Below are 15,339 nucleotides of genomic sequence, written 5' to 3'. Positions count from 1 at the left end.
CCAAGTCCATTTTTACTAACGAGTTAAACAAGCTACTTTATTATTTCTATAGATACATGTACTTATGATGAAAGAAGCTAAATGACTAGCAGCACAGCGAAAGAGAGTTCTAGTACATGACGGGTGTTAAGTTCTTACAGTTTGACCCGAAGGCAGCAATTCTTAAAGTGTGATTCCACGGAACATTAGTCCTATGGCACACTCCTTGGTCAAATAAGCTTGAGAATCCTTTTTTAAAGTGAAGATTAGAAAAATACTGTAGGCTTCAGTACATGCTTTGGAAAACACTATTCTAAACTATTCTGACTCAAAAAGGAGTGGAAAAAATTAAGACTCTACCCTAATATGCAGTGATGTACAAATCTTAAGGATATTTCTAAAAATCATGTCCAAATTCCTTTTCCTGTAACTAGAGTTTTTTCTGTGATTTCTCCCTTAGGGAAAAACCTGCAGCCTAGAGCCGTGTTTCCTTTTATGACTGTGAGGGCTTGTGCTATTCTTCCCCCCTTCACTTCCTCGGTCCAGAATTCCTCCACTAACTGCACCTACAGGCCTAACCAGTGGAAGCATCTGCATGAGTTACCGCAGAAGGAATTCCTCTTGAAGTTAGAAGATTTTATAAATATAATCTAATTCAGGGTCTTGCAAACTTCTTTCCTCGCACACAATGGACTATCAGGACTTAAAAATCACAAATCTGAGCGTTGACCCAGGAGCCAAAATGTCACTGGTTTGATTCCCCGTTAGGGCACTTAAAAAAAAAAAAATTCCTCCATATAAAAAATCACAAATAAAAACATATTTGAACACCTTTGGCTAGTGGTTCTCTACACTGGGTAAATTTTGAAGCACCCAAAGTAGTTTCTTTTTTCTTTTTTTAAAATAAATTAAATAACTTTTTTAAGTTCTGAAGTCCAGCCTCCACTGCAATTGAATTGGAATTTTCTGAAATTTTGCCTAAGGCAGCAGTATCCTGTATAATAAACGGCTAATATGCAAATTGTCCCCTCAACTGGGAATTCAACCAACTGGGAGCTCAACCAGGGAGCGGGGCAGCCGGCCAACCACCTGTGGCTCCTCCCCCCACATCGGCCCCAGTCTGGGCCAGCTGGCTGGACCCCACCCATGCATGAATTTGTCATGCACTGAGCCTCTAGTTTTTTTAATATTCCTCCAAGTGATTTCATATGTAGTCAGGTCAGTCTGAACACTTTGCTTGTGAACTTTACAGGTAAGATTAGAGGATCCCAGGGGCACTTGGTCACTTGCCCAAGATCACCTTGGTTAGTGGTATCTCAGAAGTGAGATTTCACCAGGTCTTCAGGCTTCCACTTCAGGGTATTCTGTTATTATTGTTGCGGTTGTGTCATTACTAATTGTTTTAAAGAAAGATCAAGCTTACCTTACAATTTGAAAATTAGGAGATTACCAACATTTATGGCTTTTGCTTAGTCATCTGACATATGCCTTCAATTTTTCTGTGTTTCTGGGTTCTAATTGCCCATTTGCATTTATGACAATCTATCTAGTCTGCCTTGACTCTGGTTCCCAGTGCTCCTACTTTATCTTCCTTTGTGCAATGGTTAATTTTGTGTGTGGACTTGGCTAGGGCCTAGTAACCAGTCATATAATTAAGCACGTATTTTGTAGATGTGGTGACATCTACAATAAGTAAAGGCAATTATCCTCAATAATTTGGATAGGCCCTATCCAATCAGTTGCAGGCATTAACAACAATAACAGCCTGGCCAGTGTGGCTTTGTGGTTGAGGGTCAACCTATTAACCAGAAGATCAGACTTCAATTCCCAGTCAGGACACATGCCTGGGTTACCGGCTCAGTCCCCTGTAGGGAGCATGCAGGAGGCAGACAATCAATGATTCTCTCATCATTGATGCTCCTCTCTCTCTCTCTCCCTCTCTGAAATCAACAGATGCCGGGGTCCAGCCCCAGCGGTCCAGGGGTTCCCAAAGGTGTGGATGGAGTCGGCGAAGAATGATTTACATGGAGGCAGCGTTCATAGCTCTCTAGCTCTCTTTAGTCTCCGTGGATCTTCCTGTGCCTGGCTGAGGCCACAGAGAAAGATCCCGAGGCAAGCTGAGCCTTTATTTTATAGTCAGAGGTAAACAAGGTAGTGGTTACCATAGTTACACTGTTCTTGTGAGTTTCACTTGTTTACACTGTTCTTGTGAGTTTCACTTGTTTTTGTTCTTTCTGCACTTCCCTCAGCCCATTAGCTTCCCAGATAAGATCTAGGGAGCGTCATAAGGTCAAGTCTAATTATGCTAAGAGGACTGTGCCCTCTAAGCTGGGACTTGTTTGTGACTTTGCCAACAGGTCAGTCTGAGGCCTAACCCTATATTGGCTCCCCACAAATAGAAAAAACATTTAACAGAACAATGGGTTTACCAGGGAAAAAGAAATTCTGCATCAAGACGACAGCATGAGCCTGCCAACCTGCCCTGTCCTGTGGGTTTGGGATTTACCAACCCAGTCACCACCATCAAGCGAGCCAATTCTTCTCCCACTCTTGCTTTCATTTCTATCTCTATCTCTATCTCTGTTTCTCCTGGTTCTCTTTCTCTGGAAAACCCTGACTAATATACTTCCTGACTAATAGCTTCTCACATTTTTCCTTTCCTTTTTTTTTTTTTTAAGACTTTGCCTCTTTCTGACCTCTCCACCTTATTTGGACTTCCAGGATCTATTCTCTTGGTTTCTCACTGGCTTCTTGCTTTTCCACTTCTTGCCTTGATATTTCCTGTAGTAACTTGTATACCTGGACTCCAGAATGCTTGTTATCTGATACTGTAGCAGCACTTGGAGATGTTGCTGTCACTGAATTCTATGCCAGCTCTGTTTACCAGGGTACCACTGACTCTGGCTCTATATTTTTACTATATAATTTATTACCTCCCACACAACCAGAACATCCCTCATCCCGATTGAGCCCTGAGGACACACACACACACACACACATACACCAACAACACTAAATCACTAAATTAGAAAGTCATAGGACCTCTGATAAAATCTTATCTCTGCATCATACAAGCTAATTGACTCAATAATAAATTCTTCATTTCTAAAGTAATCTCAGATTATCCTATCTAATAATAGAGAAACATGGTAATTAGCCGTACCTCCGCTACCCTTCCCATTGGCTAATCAGGGCGATATGCAAATTAACTGCCAGCCAATATGGCGGCTGGCAGCCATGCAGCTTGAAGCTAACAGGAGGCTTGCTTGCTTCAGTGACGGAGGAAGCCAACGTTCCCTGCCTGTGGCTGCCGGCCTCTGAGCTTGCAGTTTGAAACATTGTTACAAATATAGAAGCTAAACAAAACCCCAGAAACCTGCCTTCAGCCAGCCAGGATCTCAGAGCTGGAGTTGAAACAGTGTTTCGATTATAGAACCCAAAAAAACCAGATACCTGCTTACAGCAGCTAAGACCTCAGAGCTGGAGCTAAGCCTCAGAGCTAAAGCTGGCCCAGAATAAAAAAAAAAGAAAAAAAGGACAGGTTGGGAGCTTCAGTCACCTGCCAGCCTGAAAACGGCCCTCAGTCCCTCACCCAGACTGGCTAGGCACCCCAGTGGGGACCCCCACCCTGAAGGGGGTGTGACCAGATGCAAACAGCCATCATCCCCTCATCCAGGCTGGCCAGGCACCCCAGTGGGGACCCCCACCCTGATCCAGGACACCCTTCAGGGCAAACCAGCCGGCCCCCACCTGTGCACCAGGCCTCTATCCTATATAGTAAAAGGGTAATATGCCTCCCAGCACTAGAATCAGCGGAGCCGCGAAGCCTCCAGGCACCGGGATCAGCGTGACGGGGCAGTGCCCAAACCCCCTGATCGCCCTGCGGCTCTGTGTGTGACAGGGGGCGGGGCCACCACCTCCCTATCCACCCTGCTCTGTTCGTGACAGGGGAAGGCACCCCAACCCCCTGATCAGCCCTGCTCTGTGCCTGATAGGGGGGAGCTCCCCAACCCCCTGATCGCCCTGCGGCTCTGTCTGTGACAGGGTGTGGCGCCCCAACCCCCCCCCCCCCCCACGGGCCCTGCTCTGTGTGTGACGGGGTAGAGCCATAACCTCCCCATCGGCCCTGCCCTGAGTGTGACAGTTGTGGCGCCCCAACCCCCTGATCAGCCCTGATCGGTGGGTGATAGAGGGCAATGCCCCAACCCCCTGATCGGCCCTGCTCTGTGTGTGACAGGGGGCGGTGTCCCAACTCCCCTATCGGCCCTACTCTGTGCATGACAGGGGGGAGCTCCTCAACCCTCTGATGGGCCCTGCTCTGTGCATGACAGGGAGGAGCTCCTCAACCCCCTGATGGGCCCTGCTCTGTGTGTGACAGGGGGGGAGCTCCCCAACCCCTTGATCAACCATGCTCTGTGCGTGACAGGGTACGGAGCCCCAACCCCCCTGATGGTCCCTGCTCTGTAAGTGACATGGGGCAGTGCACCAACCCCCTGATTGGCCCTGCTCTGTGCATAACAGGGGGTGGCGCCGCAACCTCCCCATCGACCCTGCCTTGACAGGGGGCGGTGCCCCAACCCCCCAATCAGCTCTACCCTGAGCGTGACTAGGGGTGGCATCACAACCTCCCGATCCGCCCTGCTCTGTGCATGACAGGGGGCAGCGCCCCAACTCCCCAATCGGCCCTGCTCTGAGCCCGACCAGGGGCTGCACTTAGGGATTGGGCCTGCCCTCTGACACCCGGGAGCAGGCCTAAGCCAGCAGGTCATTATCTCCCAAGGGGTCCCAGACTGCGAGAGGGCACAGGCTGGGCTGAGGGACCCCCCCCTTCCCCCCGAGTGCACAAATTTTTGTGCACCGGGCCTCTAGTCTCTTAATAATACGGAAATAACTTAGTTTTTTTTTTTGGAAATAACTTAGTTTTTCAAGTCCTGATATAAGTAAATCTCAGAGAACCTACATAAGGTACAGTAGAGATATTGGTATTGCCAGTCTCTAGTCATATTTTCTGTTATGGCAATTCCCCTATATGAACCCTACACCCCAACCACTTTTGAGTCTATCAAGTCTTAGAAACTTATTCCTAACAGATCACCTGAGCGTTGGACACCAGCCAAATCCACGCCCTCCATGCAACTTAGACTTTGAAATAGACTGCCTGTGTCACCTGGATCTGAACCTACACTTTCTAAGTTACTTGAGTCTTGGAAGCCTCACAATTCTTTTCCCCTTAACTTTAGAACAATCTGCACCTTCTGGACTCTGAAACCTTCACTCTGCATTTTTTAATGTTTAATGGCCTAGAACACCTGTGCTCTGAAAGACAGCTACTGTTACCTTACATCCCCCCACCAATCATAAATATTTTTCATATTCTACCATGTTCCTGTGTCCACTGAATTCAAGAAACTTTTCTAAAAGCATTGAGAACTCACTCATCACTGTCTGAGAAAAGCCCCAGGGGCTGCCAACATCTGCTTCCTTAAGTCTCATAAACTTGCCCTTCCTGGTTTGAGCACTAGAGCTAGGTGGGAGTTGGACAAGCCAGACTAGGAAAGTTCAGAGGAACTAGACACACTGAGGGTGGTGGTGGAGGTGAGGCAGAGACTAGGCTTAGGTCCAGCAGCAGGAAGGAGTCCATCAAAGCATGGAGATCTCAAATAACATAGGAGGGTTGGGTAGGCAGGTGGCCAACTACAAAAAAGGACCTATCATGAGGAAAAGGCAGAAAAAACCTACAGGGAGATTGATGAGCATGGCTTGCAAAAATGTTCAATTTCTGCCCTGACCGGTTTGGCTCCATGGATAGAGCATTGGCCTGTGGACTAAAGGGGCCTGGGTTCGATTGTGGCTGGATCCCCAATAGGGGGATGTCCTGCAAGGGGTGTGCAGGAGGCAGCCAATCAATACTTCTCTCTCATCATTGATGTTTCTCTCTCTCTTCCTCTCTGAAATAAAGAAACGTATGTTTTTTTTAAAATGTTCATTTTCTGTATCTACTCTAAACAGCTCTAGTCTGGTAGAAGAAACAGGCATTTTAAACCATAATATCATGTGATTTGGGTGATACTAGTGATATTAATGAAGTGCCAGGGGAATGGTGGAGACAATAATAAACTTTTCTGAGGAGATTCGGACAGGTACTGACAGTGATTTTCTAGGGTTGCCATAATAAGGTGTCCAAGACCAGGTGGCTACACAAATTACACAAATTCATTTTCTTACAGTTCTAGAGGCTAGAAGTCCAGGATCAAGGGTTGGTTTCTTCCAAGGCCTCTAAGCTTGATTTGCACCTGGCCGTTTTGTTTTCACATGGTTGTCTCTGTCTCTGTCATAGTCTTTCTCTTCTCATTAAGACCCCGGCCATATTAGATTCAGGTCCACCCTAATGACTTCATTTGAACTTAATGACCTTTTTAAAGACTCTGTTTCCAAATACAGTCACATTCAGGGGTGCTGAGGGTTAGGAATTCAACATCTGAATTTGGGGGAAACAAGTCAGCCCATAACAGTACCTTAAGAGGTAACATTTTTTTCCCTTTTTCTTTTTTTCTTTCACGCGTTCATTGTTAATTACTGTTTTGGCCGCATTCTCTACAATTTCAGCAGTATTTATTTATTTATTTATTTATTTATTTAAATGCTCACCTGGGGATATTTTTCCATTGATTTTTTAGAGAGAGTGGAAGAGAGAGGGAAAGACAGAGAGAAATATCAATGTGAGAGAAACACATCAATTGGTTGCCTCCTGCAGGAGACCTGACCAGGGCCCGGGTTGGGTAGGAGTCTGTAACCGAGGTACGTGCCCTTGACCAGAATGGAACCCATACCCTTCAGTCCACAGGCCAACAGGATTTTCATTTTATCGATGATTTTATAAGACAACTTCTTATCGGTTGAGAACATAGCATCCATCATACTATCTATCTATGGCTTTGTTTACAATTTCAATATTTATTCATTCAATATGTCCATTTATTCTACCATTTTCAGAGGCTATTAAAATAACCATAAAGTTTTAAAATAGTAAATTGTACTTTATCAAAATTAAAAATTTCTGCTAATCAAAGATATCATTAAAGAAATGAAAAAGCAAGCCATGACAGGGAGAAAGCATTCCCCATACATATATCTAATACAAGACGTATACAGTACAGACTATTGGGGATGAAAAAAAGGGGTTCATGAAAAGAAAGCTCACAGGATGATCTGATCATACATTCTTAACTGGGCATGTCATGGTGGAGAGTAATGCCGCAGACATATAATTTCTTTAGTTAGAGGCTTATCTTTGCCTCAAGCAAGCCCTGACCATTGTTTCTGGAGACTGACACACCATGGAAATATCTCTTTTTGGCCCTTATTCTAATATGTGACCACCAATGCAGACCCGTCCTTCTGAAGGGTGACCACTCTCAAGAGAGCACATAATCTTAACTATTCTGTCACCAGATTCCCCAGCCTTGCTTTCTCCCACCTTCTGGTAATCTTTCATACCTTCCCTACTTAATTTTTTTCTTTTTTAAATTTATTTTTATTGTTAAAAGTATTACAGATGTGCCCCTTTTCCCCCCACTAACCCCCTCCACCCTGATTCCTCCTTAAGTTCAAATGCATAAAAGAAACTGCAAACTGTTACTCTCTGAAGCATTTTTTAAAAATATATTTTAAGCCTTAACCAGTTTGGCTCAGTGGATAGAGTGTCAGCCTACAAACTGAAAGGTCCCAGGTTCGATTCCGGTCAAAGGCATGTACCTTGGTTGCGGGCACATCCCCAGTAGGAGGTGTGCAGGAGGCAGCTGATCGATGTTTCGCTCTTGTCGATGTTTCTAGCTCTCTATCCCTCTCCCTTCCTCTCTGTAAAAAATTCAATAAAGTATATTTAAATATATATATATATTTTATTGATTTCAGAGAGAAAGGGAGAAGGAGAGGGATTGATACCTCAATGAAGAGAGAGAACAATTGATTGGCTGCTTCCTGCATGCCCCCTACTGGGGATCAAGCCCACAACTTGGGCATGTGTCCTTGACCAGAATTGACCCGGGACCCTTCAATGTGATGCTCTCTATCCACTGAGCCAAACCAGTTAGGGCTTTCTGAAGCATTTATTTCTGTTTAGATCTTGCTTCCAGGTATATCCTCTGTTTCACTCAAATAAATTTTTATAAAAACTCTACAAAAAATAATAAAATGATTGAAACAAAGAAAAATCTAGATTTGGACATACTTGTGTTGACAATATATAAGTACTAGAGGCCTGGTGCATGAGATTCTTGCACTTGGAGGTGGGGGGTCCCTCAGCCCGGCCTGCACCCTTTTGCGGTCTGGGCGCCTTCAGGGAAGCAGGCCTAAGCCATCAGTTGGACATCCTTAGTGCTGCTGCAGAAGTGAAAGAGGCTCCTGCCACAGCCGCTGCACTCGCCAGCCATGAGCCCAGCTTCTGGCTGAGTGGTGCTCCCCCCTGTGAGAGCGCACTGACCACCAGCGGTCGTTCCGCCATTTGGTCAATTTGCATATTAGCCTTTTATTATATAGGATTCCTACAAATAAATAAGAGCATAAGAAACCACCTTATTAACCTGATGAACAGTGAGTAAAAGACTTGAACAGGCTTTTCACAAAAGGTATCTGAATAGCTTATAAGGTATACATCTAAAAATATCAACATCATTAGTCACTAGGGAAATGTATATCCAGTAGAAAGACTCAAGTGTAAAGATTGACACCAGTTGTTGACAATGATGTGGAACAATTGGAACTCTCACATATTAGTAGCATTAGAATGTAAAAATGGTAACACTACTTTGAAGAACTGTTTGACAATTTCTTATAAAGTTAAACATATACTTATCATTTGACCCAAAAATTCTGCTCCTAGGTGTTTACCCAACAGAAAAGAGAACATGTCCACAGAGGACTTGGTTGAGAATGTTCATAACAACTTTACTCAAAATAGTTACAAATTGAAAATAAAATAAATATCCACTGTAAACAAAAGTCTGAGGCTATATTTAGAAAACATATTAGCCTGGCCAGTATGGCTCAGTAGTTGAGTGTTGACCTATGAACCAGGAGGTCATGGTTCAATTCCTAGTCAGGGCACATACCTGGGTTGCAGGCTTGATCCCAGGTGGGAGTGTGCAAGAGGCAGCCGATCAATGATTCTCTCATCATTAATGTTTCTAGCTCTCTTTCTCCCTATTCCTTCCTCTCTGAAATCAATTTTAAAAAATTAAAGAGAGTTTATTCAGATAATGATTTGCCCTTAGTGCAAACCAAGAATACATTCCAAAATGGAGGGGATACCACAGTTTACAAAGGCAAAAGTTAAAAGGAGTTGTTGGTCAGAGATGGGTTTCTAGGGTTAACAAGACTAACCCTAGTTAATAAACTAACATCATTTGTTTCCTGATTAGTGGGGCAACTGAAATTTCAATGGTTGGCTGACTCAGGGATCAAGCAAGAGGGGTTGTGAGGTGAAAATCACGGGTAATATGATTGAGCATTTGTCAGGTCCTAGTTAGCCCTGGCCTAGAGAATAGAAAGGCTGTCCAACGTGGGTACCCCTGGGAGGTCAGTCTCCCCAGGGCTCTGCCCAGGTGGCCTAGGGGAACATAGGGCTCTGCCCCGGATGTACTGCCCTTTCCACAGCGTTGGAGAGAAAGCCGGCCTTGAGTCTGCGCCTGCTTATTCCTTCAGCTTTTCAGAGTCCTGTGGACAATGAATGAGGAGACACACCATGCAGGAAATATCTAGTATAAAAAATTAAAGATAAATGTTTATAAAGTAAAGATAAATAAATAATATTTTTAAAGGCTGTCTTTGTCTTTTTAAAAATATTTGTTTTATGTTGTTTTTTTAAATAACTCTTTATTGTTGAAAGTATTACCTATGTCCCCCCATCGACCCCTCTAACCCACCCCTGCCTCCCTCCCCCCAGGCCTTTACCACCCTAGTGTCTTTGTCCATGGATTATGCATGTATGCATACAAGTTCCTTGGTTGATCACCTCCCACCCACCCTCCCAAAAGGCTGTCTTTGATCACACAATTATAGTGCAGGGATCATTATTTAACAAGGATGGAAGGATTACAGCTTATCAAACGGTACAATCAGCTTAAGGGGCGCTGCTCCTTCTGCAGGCAGTGTTGGAGCCCATCCGGGCGAAGGTAGGCTCTATGAGCAATTCCCGCTCTGGCCAGGAGGGGGCGGCCTCAGCCCACAACACCTTGGCGTGACTTAGGTTCGAGGCTCCACTCGGGGGCGCTTGGGTCTAGCTCGCGAGCCGCCCTTCCCCTCCGGCGGAACCATCTGCTGGCGCCCTGGTTTCTGGGCGTTTGGGGATCAGGGAACACCAGGCACTTCCCGGCACTTCAGTTCCGGCCCCGGTGGGTGGCTGGGCCCCAGGAGGGATTCCGCCGAGCGCGGGAGTGGAAAGCGAGCCCGTCTCCCCGCGGATTCCCGCGGCGTCTCCGCTCCTCTGCGGGTCCGTGGCCGGAGCTCGGGCCGCATCCCGGGCCGCGAGCCGGGCGCCCGCGGGAGGCGGGGCGATGGTGCAGATGGAGACGCAGCTCCAGAGCATTTTCGAGGAGGTGGTGGTGAGTGGCAGGGCCAGGGGCCCGGGGCGGCGGCGGCGCCGGGCGGGGGCCGGGGGCGGCGGGTCCCGGAAGCGGCCCCCCCACCGCTCCCCACCCCCGCGCCTTGGCGGCGAGGCGGTGCTGGCGTGCGGGGCCCGCGATCCTCAAACTGCGGAGCGGTTCCGGGTCCTGGAGCCCCCGCGCCCGCGGTGACGGGCGCGGTCCGCTCGGCCCGCTCGGCCCCGGCCCGGGAGGAGGACTCGCCGCGTTACCCTGAGTCGTTGGCTCGAGGAGGCCCCTCCTCTGCATTCTTTTAAATTTAATTCACAGCGTTTTCTTTTGTTTGTTTGTTCTACAGAAAACGGAAATTATAGAAGAGGCTTTCTCGGGGTGAGTATCTGCATGGCAGATTCTTGTGTGTTTTACGTGATCGTATCTGTAAGGTTTTGCGTAGTTTCCGCCTGGCAGGTCTGTCAGACCCACTTGTAGTGGAATCGCTTATGTTGAATCACCTTTCTCAGACGGGTGGTCAGCACTGTGGTTTTTGTTCCTAGGATGTTTATGAACACTCCTGAAGATGAGAAGACGAAACTACTCAGCTGTCTGGGGGCCTTCAGACAGTTCTGGGGTGGGCTTCCTCCGGTGAGTACTGCTGACGATTTTTGACCCCTTCTTCTTCTTCTTCTTCTTTTTTTTACATTTACTTTGATGTTGGTGTTGGGGTTTTTCCGGGAAGGGAGAGATAACATTGCCATCAGCTTTTATTTGTCCGTTCTGACTCCCACTTGTTCCAGTTGGTGTTCGCCCAGTGGAGAAGCTGTATCTTGGGAAGCCCAGGTGATGACAGCGCAGCGCGAGATGTTAAAAACCGGCCCCGTGTTAGACTAGATAACACCATTTCCACCCTGTTCTGATTTATTTGGTGCCTTTGAAAACAGCCCTTTTAGGGATTATAAAGGTTAAAAATGTCATTCATTTTCTCAACAAAACAATTGGCACAGTATAATGAAGCTACCACTAATGTATAGTAAAGATACAGCAGTGCCACAATCAGGACGCATGCTTTTATAATAAGGATACAAAGATATAAGAAAAGCGAGGAAAAGAATAGTAACACTTAGTAACAAAGAACAGTCACCAGGAAATGTATCCCTGAAAAAGGCAGAACATGTGGTCCTTTAAGAGTGTGTTCCGGTAGTGCCTTTTCTTCTCATGGTCCTTATCGGTAGGGAAATGTGTGCAGTTGAGGTGCTGGTGGTAAGACTTGCTACTCAGACATGGATCACATAGTGGCAATACATTCATTTTTTTAAAGTGTTCTCTCTGCAACCAGTGTGCTCAGTTTGTTTCCTTCTAGCAGTATTTTGTGCATGTAGAATCATTTTTACAGACTGGTCATATACTATGTACACAGTTCATTCCCACCTTGCTTTTTTCCCCCTTAAAAATTCTGCTTAAGAAAGCAATTCTACAGCAGTCCACTAAAAGTTAAATTTTCTGCCCTCCTTTCTTACAGCATAATATTCTATGTTATGGCTGTACCTTCCTTTATTTAACCGGTCTCCTACTAACTGACACTGAGGTTGCTTCTTATCTTTCCTACCTTAAACAATGCAAAATGAATAATATTATATACAGACAGAACAAATTCTTGGAACTATATTTAGAGGGTATATTTACTTGTATGAGGTTAAGGTATGGCCCTTGTCTTCAAGAAGATTATATTCTACGGGAGAGCCAGGAAGAAAATAGATATTTCTAAATCATCATATGTTCAACAGTAGAAGTATGTATGAGGGACAGTGGTAGTGCAGAGGAACAGGACATAGGCGATTCTTGAGGATATCCTAGGAGACAGACTTTGATATCGCACTTCATTTCTGTATCAGATTGAAAGCTATGTGAATCCAGAAATTTGCTATGTCATTGGATTCATTTTTTGGCTCTTAGGGATTAGATTTACACTAAATTTCATGAGGCTGATGTATTAACCCATAATGATTTTCCCCCTTGCCCCTCCCGCCCCCACCCCCCCCAGTGACAGGAATATTTCTATTTGCCATTAACTATGTTACTGCTTATAATCTGTACTAGAGGCCCGGTGCACAAAAATTTGTGCCCTGGGGCGGGGGGGGGCCCTCAGCCCAGCCTGTGCCCTCTCGAAGTCTGGAACCCCTCAGGGGATGACCACCTGCTGGCTTAGGCCCGCTCCCCGGGGGATTGGGCCTAAGATGGCAATCAGACATTCCTCTGGCAGCCCGGCAGCCCTTGGGGGATGTCCACTTGCCAGCGGGGAGCAGACCTAAACTGCAGTCAGACATCCTTAGCGCTGCTGAGGAGGCAGGAGAGGCTCCCACCACCACTGCTGTACTGGCAGCTATCAGCCTGGCTTGTGGCTGAGCAGAGCTCCTCCCATGTGAGAGCGCCCTGACCACCAGAGGGCAGCTCCTGCATTGAGTGTCTGCCCCTTAGTGGTCAGTCTGTGTCATAGTGACCAGTCATACCCAGTCCTTCTGCTGTTAGGGTCAGTTTGCATATTACCCTGCTACTATGTAGGATAGAGGCCTGGTGCACGGGTGGGGGCCAGCTGGTTTGCCCTGAAGGGTGTCCCGGATCAGGGTGGGGGTCCCGCTTGGGTGCCTGGCCAGCCTGGATGAGGGGATGATGGCTGTTTGCAGCTGGTCACACCCCCTTCAGGGTCTGGGTCCCCACTGGGGTGCCTGGCCAGTCTGGGTGAGGGGCTGAGGGCCATTTTCAGGCTGGCGGGTGACTGAAGCTCCCAACCTCTCCTTTTTTTTTTTTATTCTGGGATTTATTTACCTTCTATGGATGTCACTGGAACTGAGAGCCAGCTTTAGCTCTGAGGCTCGGCTCCAGCTCTGAGACCTCGGCTGCTGAAAGCAGGTATCTGGGTTTGTTTGGCTTCTATAATTGAAACACTGTTGCAGCTCCAGCTCTGAGGCCTGGCTGGCTGAAAGCAGGTTTCTGGGGTTTGTTTAGCTTCTATAATTGCAACATTGTTGCGTAGAGTGCAGCTCAGAGGCCGGCAGCGGCAGGCAGGGAACCTTGGCTTCCTCCATCACTGGAGCAAGCAAGCCTCCTGTTCACTTCAGCTGCCTGGCTGCCGGCCGCCATCTTGGTTGGCAGTTAATTTGCATATTGCCCTGATTAACCAATGGGAAGGATGTTGGAGGTACGGTTAATTACCTTGTTTGTCTATTATTAGATAGGATTAGAGTTTTCTGTTAACCACAAATATGTTAATGATATCTTACTCCTTTTAGAGGTCCCATGAAATAAAAATGGTGGGAATTTTAATGTATATAATTGTAAGGTTTTATGCTTAATATAACTGAAATGCTAAGTCTGATATTTTTTTAAATTGTCTTTATCAATGAATGTTTATAGTAGAGTATCTCATTCATAGTCTTAATATGCAGTACTCTCAGGTGTATAGTATTAGTTGTTTGTTAGTTACAAGATATAACTTTAGACTTAAAGTATAATCATTTTCTAATTTTCCAGGAATCTCATGTACAGTGCATCCAGTGGATCGTTAAGTTCATTCATGGCCAGCATAGTCCTAAAAGAATTTCTTTTCTTTATGACTGCTTAGCAATGGCAGTTGAGACTGGTCTTCTTCCACCCAGGTATGTTTATTGGTGGGTGTAAGCAATCCAAAGAATTATTATTTTTTTATTAATGTTTGTAAATTGATCGAGATTGTTGTTGTAAAAGGATAAGGAAATGAAGTAGGAAGTTAGGTTCAATAAGCAATCCTTAAACCCTGGCCAGGTGGCTCGGCTAGAGCATTGTCCCGCTATGCCAGGGTTGTGGGTTCAATCCCCCATCACAGCACATAAAAGAATCAACCAGTGAATACATAAATAAGTAGAACAACAAATTGATATTTCTCCCACTCTCTCTCTCCCTTCCTCTCTCTAAAATCAATAAATAAAAATTAAAAAGAACAAAAACAACAATCCTTCATAATACCGCAGGTTTTAGTTTCTAGGATACAGTATTCTTTTTTAAAAAATTTGATTGCTTTTTTCTTTTTTTTTTTAGAGAGTGAGAGAAAAAAACATCAGTGTGTTGTTCCACTTATTTATGCATTCATTGGTTAATTCTTGTATGTATCCTGACCTGGGATCAAATTCAAACCTTGGCATAGTGGGATGATGCTCTAGCCAATGAGCTACCCAGCCAGGGCTAGGGTACAGTATTCTTAGAATTGTAAAGTTAGAGGCTCAAAAACAGACTGGCTTTGCCTTTCAGCTCAGGGGTTAAAATCACTCACTTTAATGAGCTTGTTCTAGTTAACATTTGCTGCACTTAAACACCATCCTCTAAAACAGTAATAATCATTACTAACACTCATAGTGGTTGATTGGGCTTACGGGGCAGTTTTTTCTCAGAGTCTCATTCTTACAGTCAGATAGTAGCTAGGACTGCAGTCATGACAAAGGCTTCTCCATTAGCATGTCTGGTGATTGATGCCGGGCTATCATCTGGGACCTCAGTTGGGTCTGTTGGCTGGAGCCTGCACATGCCCTCTCTGTGTGACCTGGACTTTCTCAAAGCATGGTGGGCTGTAAGAGCAAGCATTCACAAGAGGGCCAGGCCAAAGCGGTATCGTCTTGCTTTGGAAGTCATACAGAAGCCTTTTGCCATGGTCTGAGGCCTGTCCAGATTTAAGGGAAGAGGAGGTAGACTCTCCTCCAACCTCTTCCAGGCAGAATATCAATCTCACATTTCAGAAGAACATAAGGATCCAAAA

The 15,339-nt window shown here is 45.7% G+C and overlaps 1 protein-coding gene and 1 non-coding gene across 4 annotated transcripts in view; both read left to right on the top strand.

The window, feature by feature from the left end:
- Window positions 1–9,533: 9,533 nt before the first annotated feature.
- LOC139013337 (small nucleolar RNA SNORA73 family) lies at window positions 9,534–9,736 on the top strand. The gene has a single exon (XR_011471990.1). It is a non-coding gene; the product is annotated as a small nucleolar RNA SNORA73 family (small nucleolar RNA).
- A 637-nt stretch (window positions 9,737–10,373) lies between these two features.
- MED23 (mediator complex subunit 23) overlaps window positions 10,374–15,339 on the top strand; it is a 43,852-nt gene continuing 38,886 nt past the window's right edge. For all 3 annotated transcript variants that reach the window (XM_070417704.1, XM_070417703.1, XM_070417702.1), the window contains exons 1-4: window positions 10,374–10,580; window positions 10,918–10,949; window positions 11,114–11,201; window positions 14,085–14,209. In XM_070417704.1, the coding sequence (XP_070273805.1) occupies window positions 10,533–10,580; window positions 10,918–10,949; window positions 11,114–11,201; window positions 14,085–14,209 (293 nt within the window). In that variant the 5' untranslated portion in view covers window positions 10,374–10,532. The remainder of the gene's footprint in view (window positions 10,581–10,917; window positions 10,950–11,113; window positions 11,202–14,084; window positions 14,210–15,339) is intronic.

Source organism: Myotis yumanensis, unplaced genomic scaffold (assembly GCF_028538775.1).
Source record: "Myotis yumanensis isolate MYYU_CA2020_CCGP unplaced genomic scaffold, mMyoYum1.0.hap1 SCAF_6, whole genome shotgun sequence".
Lineage (NCBI taxonomy): Eukaryota > Metazoa > Chordata > Mammalia > Chiroptera > Vespertilionidae > Myotis > Myotis yumanensis.
Note: the sequence above shows the minus strand (reverse complement) of the source record. Positions and strands in the feature narration are given on the sequence as shown.